Source organism: Megalops cyprinoides, chromosome 3 (assembly GCF_013368585.1).
Source record: "Megalops cyprinoides isolate fMegCyp1 chromosome 3, fMegCyp1.pri, whole genome shotgun sequence".
NCBI lineage: Eukaryota > Metazoa > Chordata > Actinopteri > Elopiformes > Megalopidae > Megalops > Megalops cyprinoides.
Window position 1 is genome coordinate 47,948,618 of NC_050585.1, and position 8,183 is coordinate 47,956,800.

Below are 8,183 nucleotides of genomic sequence, written 5' to 3' on the forward strand. Positions count from 1 at the left end.
TCTTGTCTTTTTTTTTTTTGTATGTGTGTCCCCAATCAGCCACGGTGGAGTGCTACAACCCCAGAACAAACGAGTGGACATACGTTGCCAAAATGAACGAACCTCATTACGGCCACGCGGGCACGGTGTATGGGGGATTCATGTACATTTCAGGTAGGTTACCTGTGACGGCTGGTCCAAAAAAGGGGCCTCGGAACAGTTCCTTTCTCACACGACGCTGCACAGTATTCCAGCGTTTCATTAGAAAGGCTGCCGAGGGCCGCTCTCAGCACTTTACCTTGCCATTAGCATTTAACATCTAAGTGAACGTCTGTGTTAAAAGCCTGGTAAGTATTAACAAATGGAACTTGCGCAAAGTGTTAGGTTGATTGCATCAAGTGCTCGGAGAACATTAGCACATGCCCTTGAGGACAGATATTAAACCAGGCCAGTGATTCAGTGCTAGTCTTCCTGGCATGACGTGTTTTTTAAGAATGGCATGAAGTGGTGTGTGTTTTAAGAATGACATCATGAAGTTGTTTTCTGGTAACCTTATCAGCTGCCAGAGCCCAGCTGAATGCTGTCATTCACTTACAGTGGAGATACACCTAGGCCTACATATTTCATACCTGCATAGAAGCTGAACTCACAGAAGCTGACTCAGTGTCTACAGTTAGTCAAAGCTCAAAACTTCATGTTGGGTCGCTCATATCATAATCCCATTTACCAACTTACTAAGACTGAGTGATGACTACAATATTTCTGTTTAAATCTGAATGCAGCCTACAGAAAGAGATTAGTGAGCAACGACTGTGTGAATAATATTCCCCAAATGCCACGTTTTTCATCCCACAGCTGCAAAGGCTGTACCCGGTGACATCTGAGCTTTTAATACAATCCCTAACCCAAGCAGTCTCAAGGCCATGTCTTTTTTTTTCCCCACACAGACTAATGAGGAGATTTGGGTTATACTCTACGCTAAGTCTCTCTTCTCTAAGTCTTTTAGCCGTTCCTCTAAGGCTCAGCACAGGTTTTCCCTCCCTTCATGACACGATCTGTCCTGCGCTAGGTGTATTGGCAGGTTCAGTCCCGCTCCGTGTTAAGATTAAGACACTTGTCCACGTGCACAGACCTTAAGTAATGGAGATGAGCCCCAGTTTTTAGTTTTTTTTTTTTTTTTTTTTTTGCAGTGTGACTAATGCAGATTGATGCAGCGCTGAGAGGGGGAGAGAGAGAGAGCAGGAGAAGGCGCATGTAGGTGGCATTACGCAGGCAGGCGGGAAGAGTGGCTTAATCCAGCTGACAGAGCTCTGCCTCTCGCTGTGTGTGAGCTGTCAGACCCCCGGGCCGCAGCTGTTTAAGGCTCAGTCACAGACACATAACTCAGCATCCCAGGTCCCGTTGCTAATCTGTGGCACAAGTGTCTGGCTAAAGGACGGAAACGCAGCATAATGGTAAAGGAGCTCGACTTGTAAGCAAGGGCTGCAAGTTCAATTCCGAGGTGGAACAATGCCCTCGTGCCCTTGAGAAATATAATCGAGCTGAATTTAGTAGGTTTGGGATGTGTCAACGGATAATGAATTAAAAAATAGTCTCTCTAAGTCGACAGTGTAGGGCACCTGGGAGGCAAGAGGTGATATCTACGCTGCAGCTGAAGCCGTGTTGAGTCTGAATGCCATGTGAAGTGTCCAAATTTCTTTTCCGGATTTCTACACCATTGAAACGGCTCACCTCTCGAGCACACTACCCACATATAGTGCCTTTGTTGCTCAGAGGAAGTGGGAACTGGCCCTAAAGCTCTTTGGTTCGACTCTGATGCTGGGGATTGAACCCACACCCGTCTGATGTCTGAGCCGCCATTAACCGCTATCAGCTGTCAGTGTCTACAAAGGAAGCAGGTCCACACTGTGAGCAGCGATTTTTAGAAGGCCAGAAATGCCTTTACTCTGGGTTAAAGCGCGAGAGGCATTCCCAGGGATTTTGTGGTGTGTTAGAAAGGTCATTAAAAGGAGATAAATATATGTCTTTTTAAATTAAAAATGCTCATTATTGCATGGATGCAGGATCACCTCCAAAAGAAGGCAATTCCTTTTTTCTGACTCTGTATCATTTTCCATTATTTTCAGTTACTATTGATTGAGATCAATGTGTGCAGTTCTTGTTAAGCTGTCAGCATGCATGAAGCACACGAGAAGACTTTGAAGGGCAACATTATTACATACGCGGCCATCTCTGTCATAAATTGTTTTCGGAAGATACTGACCCTTTTTTCCCCCGCATTTGATGATTTTACACCTTCACCTCTCGCTGCTTCCTGTTTGAACCCTGGCCGTCTCCTCTATAGCTTGTTACAGACCAATTCCAGCCTTACAGCGAACAGAGCTCATGCCCATCTTTCACTAGAGCGAGCTCTTATTTATTTATTTGCTTTTACAGAGCGTCTCCACATGAATGATCATAGAATATGCTCTCAGAAACGGTAAATCCGCCCTCTCGATATTTTTTTTTTTCCTGCGCTCCCGATGTTTGATGTATGAGTCGGCGGAGCGCGGCAGGAACAGACCCGATCACTCAGGGCGCTGATTAAAAATTGGCCTGTTTATGGTGGCGGAGATTAATGAGATACGGAGGCGCGGCAGTGGCAGCCGGCGGCGGCGGCGGAGGTAGCGGTAGCGCGGGGAAGCCTGCTCCATTCCACATGCGCTGCAGATCCTCACTGCGCCGGGCCGCGCACGCCCCACGGCTCGAATCCCCCCCCCACATCCCTCCCCCCAACTCCCCTCCCTCCCAGATGCATGCTGGGATTTTTATTCCTCTTTATTTTCAGTCTTCCCTCTGGACTTGTCCTGATTTTTCCTCGCTTTTAGCATTGTGTCCCAGCTTTTTTCTGTGCCAGCCATTATACACAATGCAGTTTGTGTGATGTAGTGGATGTGTAGTATATATGTGATATATACATGGATATGAATTATATACTCTGTATATGGGTATATGTATGTTTACATCTTCCTCTTTCTTTATATAATATATAATATTGTGATGGCATTGATATGGAGTGATTCTGTCTGTTTCTGTACATGTATTGAGTGTAGCTTTGTGTAGTGTTGACATGTTCGAGAGAAAGACAGAAAGGCTCGAGAGAAAAATATAGTGGAAGCAGCTGCTGTGGTGAGAGGGGAACGTGGCTCCTTATGAGTTTGATGTTAGTTTATCACAACAATGGGGGTTTCAGGATTATTATTTTATATTACAGCAGCAAATACACCTATGTCTGTTTGAGTGACAGGAAGGATCTGTCTACCAAGGGTTCTCGCTAACACAAAGTGATAATCACTCATTTACCACGACTCTAAGTTGTGACTGCATTGTTAGCTATGTGCATGACAAGGTGCATTCACATGTAAAGGTGTTGCCATGACTTCATATTCACATCAGCCAGCAGTGTAGCATAGTGGTAAATAGCAGGGCTGGTAACTGAAAGGTTGCCGGTTTGATTCCTTGCTGGGGCACTGCTGTTGTACACTTGGGCAAGGTACTTGGCTCACAATTGCCTCAGTACATATCCAGTTGTATAAATGGATAGCATGTAAAAATTGTAACCTATGTAAATTGCTCTGGATTAGAGTATCTGTTAAATGACAACAATGTAATGTAATCTAATGTAATGTAACATCAGTGGGTGAATATGGGTCAAGATGACTGGACATTGGCCCTACCACATTAACCGCATCCCTTTTCGTCAGCCTCGGCTGTTTTATTGCACGTGTTTTGTTTGTGTTTTCTTGCTTTAGGTGGAATCACACACGACACTTTCCAGAAGGAGCTGATGTGCTTCGACCCGGACGTGGACAAATGGACGCAGAAGGCCCCCATGACCACGGTGCGAGGCCTGCACTGCATGTGCACGGTGGCCGACAGACTGTACGTGATCGGCGGGAACCACTTCCGCGGCACCAGCGACTATGACGACGTGCTGAGCTGCGAGTACTACTCGCCGGCGCTGGACCTGTGGACGCCCATCGCCGCCATGCTGCGGGGGCAGAGCGACGTGGGCGTGGCCGTCTTCGAGAACAAGATCTACGTGGTGGGCGGCTACTCCTGGAACAACCGCTGCATGGTGGAGATCGTGCAGAAGTACGACCCGGAGATGGACGAGTGGCACAAGGTGTTCGACCTGCCCGAGTCGCTGGGCGGAATACGCGCCTGCACCCTCACCGTCTTCCCCCCTGAGGACATGGGCGGCTCGCCATCGCGGGAGTCACCCCTCTCTGCCCCTTGAGGGAGGAGGGGGGCTCCCCCCCCCCCCTTCCCCTCCCAAAACCTGCCAAGACACTGTTTGCACTTCCTCTTGGGGACTACATTGTACTGCACCCCAATGTCCACGTCCACTCCTCCCACCCACAACCCTTTGCTCAGTAGACTCTGGTTTATACATTGCTGTTAGGCTGGCCTTCAGTTTGTAATCATTACAACACGACTACTGACACTTTCAGAAAGCCTCTGTGGCTGAAAAAAAACCCTTCTTATTAAAGGAGAATATGAATAAGGTTTTGCAACCAAATTACCTTTTCATGTTACTTTTTGGCAGGAATACATGCCATAGAAGAGTGACTTAGTAATATACTTTTCTACCTGATGTCTTTGGAATTTATTATTCCCAGCATCCTTTGAGGTTTTATTTGTCGAATTTGGGGATCAGGTGGATATTGTCATTCTATCAGTTACTGTACAAAGTTGACTTTCGTTTAAGTGGTATCTGCAACAGGATTGGGGCATACAGACTCACTGAAAGGGGTGAAAGCTGTTTAAATCTCAGGGGAGGCCAGCACCCCAACTCCCCCTCAAATTATTATTTTTGTCTGCTATTATTGCTATTAACCGTTAATGAAATGGTCTTTTTCTAAATTTTATAAATAAGATTTTGGAAAAAAAGCTTTTTTTCATGTTTAGTGACTGAATTTCTGATAAATTTGTTTTGACGAGTATTTCCTTCCTTGTTGATCAAACCATGTGTACAGAGCCTTTTTTCTGTCCTTCCCCAAGGTCCAGGGAAACTGTTCACCCAGCTTAATACATAACACTCTCATAACGTTATGAGAATGTATCGACTTAGCTAGGTAATGAATAATGATAATAAAAAAACGCGCTGGCAGCACATTGCAAAGTACCTTGTCTTTCCACAGTGCAGCATATGAGTGACTCCAAGACAGGTGTCAGTCACACTTGAGATGTTTGTGTGTGTGTGTGCAGCTTTCAGGGTGGAGAACCCTGTCTCGCAAGGGGGTAAGTAAAGGCATTCCGGAAGGTTCCATACAGAGAACCGTCATCCAACCGTTGTCACCTCACAGTGGCGGGATTTTGTTTTGTTTTGTTTTTTGTTTTTTTTTACTCCAACTGCAGTTGAATGTGTTTTGTGAACGTGCGTTAATTTGACGTGTTTGGCACAGCACTCCGGCCACCTGCTCCAGCACTTCGGCAGCCCTTAACGGGACCATATGCTTTACAGTGTGATACAAATCAATTACACATGGCGGTGAGGGAGGCAGCTGCTTTGTTTTCAGATCTTGTGTGGTTTCACCGGAAAACGCTCTTTAATTAACCAAAGAGCCTCGGAGTCTGACACTGCGGCATCTAACGTATTTTTTTTTTTTTTGAAGAAAACTTGTTTTCCTCAGAGCCTAAACGTGAAAATCGGGCCAAGCATTGTTTGTAATCGTGCCTGATTTAAAAAAAAAAAAACATATTAAGTATTTTCAAGGGAGTTTATTTTGTAGGAGATCTGATTTACCATCCAGTAAATAGCATGGTATTTTTTATTGTAGTCACCTACCTTTTTATCATATGACAGCATTGGCTAACTCGACCTTAAAGTTTTGATGATTCTCCCTCAGAATGTGGTCAGTTGATTTTTGAATCAATATTAAGAGCATTTATTATTATTATTGTTATTATTATGCACCATACATGTTCACAAATTTATAAACGCAACATGTGTCTGCTTTGAGTGTAACTACTGTGAAGTACAGGTGTCACTGGGGAATGCATGCCCCACGTCTAACTCCCACACAGATCTGCTCCTTAACTGGACCACTCTCCTGCTGCCTCCTTCAAAAGAAGTTCCAGGGACGTGACAAGAACCTTCAGTCGTTTCCCTAATTGTCGTCTTTGCCGCGGCTAACCTGTTCCGTCTGGCCTGATTAAAGCGGGCGACCTCGTTACATCCCAGCCTGAGCCGTGTTAGGAGCCTCCCCCCCCACACCCCCCCCACCCTCCAGCAGCATGAATCCCGTCTGCCCGTCTTTTTTAAACTCCCATCTGGTTCAGAGAAAGCTGACGCAGGTCCCACAGCAGCTGATCCTCTGCCAGTCCCTCCTCAGCACCTGGCCGTCTGCTCGCTCCCCTGCTGTCCCCCGTCCCCTGTCTCTGTCTCTCCCTGTCCCCAGCAGCCACCCTCTCCTCCAGCGGCTGTGGGCTCCTTAAAAACGGCATGAGAAATCAAGGCTTGGACCAGTCTGTAGTCTGCGGCTCCAGCGCGGGGCCTGTCTCCTCTAGCGTAGGGGCTTTTATGTTGATTAGAAAAAAGGTAACTCCAGCCTCCCCCAGGTGCTGGAGGGAGTCTGGTCTCTGATGCCACTTCAGGTATTGGCTGGCTCCCGAACAGCGTTATTTTGATTTAAAAAAGTAGTAACACGTTTATGATTATCAGGTTGGTGTTGCCTTTAGATGGCTATTGAACAATGCCAATAAAAGAGAAAATTGTTCCTCTCTGTATGTGCCCCATGCAGGATAGCACAGATGTGCGTCTCCTGTGCTTAAGGCAAAGGAGTTATCTCGTTTTCATTTCACCTAATCCCTCATTTTGATTGGTCACATGAAACGCCTGTCCTCCTGGGTAATTTTTATTTATTTATTTTTTTTACCTTTTACCTGCTATGTCTAAAATGGGGATTATGTTTTCTCAGCCTCATAAAGTAGACTGTTTGCCTTTCAGTGGATTCTAAGTGGGCCAAGGTGACCAAGTATAGCACAGCTTCCCGCAGAATGCTTTGGTATTCTCTGTGGATGTTGATGTGGTAATGTGTTAATTGATTAAAACTTGCTGCAAGTGGAGAAACTGTGTCATGCATTTTTGTAGAGATAAGCAGTATTGTGTGGATACGTAAAAATAGTTTTTTTTTTTTTTTTATCTTGCCGTTCACACTACCAAAAGGAGTACGCGCTAGGTGGAATTTATTAGCATACAATCAAGAACAGAAAGGAAATCAATACCCCCCTTTCTATTTAAATCCTTTTTTTCTTTCTCTGTTTCTCTTTGTGGCTCTACAGTACTTGACCTCCTGGCACATGGCACAGGGCCGAACATTCTATTCTGTACAGTCACAATGAGGACGGGTCGGGTTATCAGCCCCTTAATCCACTACAAAGATACCATTAAATATTATCTTTACTGTGAAATTTGCGGTATTACCAGTGTCTGGAGGGAAGGTAAAGGATTTGGAACAGTGCGGATTTATTTTATCCCCCGAGGAGTCGCTGCTGCTAATCTCGCCTTAAATCTCTAAGCCGCCAGTCGCTGAATGAGAAAAGGTGGCGAATCTCAGCCGACAGTAATATGCTCTGAAGAGGTTCCCGCCTCCGCCCATGCCTGTCTTGTTGGGCTTTGTGGGGATACATGGATGGGACTTGTGAGCCCTCTCTTAGAATCCACAGTCTGCCCTGAAATGCTGAGAGTGTATTGATATGAGAAAATTTAAGATTTGGCAAGAAACAGCACCCAAACACAGACCTTGCTGCGTGTGTACATGTGTGCAATCTTGCATACGTTTGGTTTCACATGTCTTTTAAGGGCAATGATGAACTGCAGTGCTTTGTACACTTTAACACTGGATATCTACAAGGTAAATGTGGCCATTTATAGTTTGCTGTCGACGTCTGCCGTATTTATTCATGTCTTTTTTAAAATGAAGAGTTCCTGGTTCAGATGAATGGTTGTCCACAATGGAATGTAACAGTGTAAATTGAAACCTTGCCAGAAGCATTTGCCGCTCTGTATTATTTTATTATTTATTTGGCAGGCACCTTATCTAGGGTGACTTACAGGGTATTAGAAATTACAGCCAAGAATAAAAGTAACAAATAAACAATCGCAGTACAGCCTGAAACATACAGCCCGGCTGCATGGCAATATGGAGCTGGCTTACCCT

At 45.4% G+C, this 8,183-nt stretch overlaps 1 protein-coding gene across 3 annotated transcripts in view; it reads left to right on the plus strand.

Moving 5' to 3' along the window:
• The window catches only part of LOC118775376 (kelch-like protein 13), a 47,485-nt gene extending 43,107 nt beyond the window's left edge, over positions 1-4,378 (plus strand). For all 3 annotated transcript variants that reach the window (XM_036525272.1, XM_036525273.1, XM_036525271.1), the window contains 2 exons: positions 40-153; positions 3,771-4,378. In XM_036525272.1, coding sequence (XP_036381165.1) covers positions 40-153; positions 3,771-4,258 — 602 coding nt within the window. In that variant the 3' untranslated portion in view covers positions 4,259-4,378. The remainder of the gene's footprint in view (positions 1-39; positions 154-3,770) is intronic.
• The last annotated feature ends 3,805 nt before the right edge of the window (positions 4,379-8,183 follow it).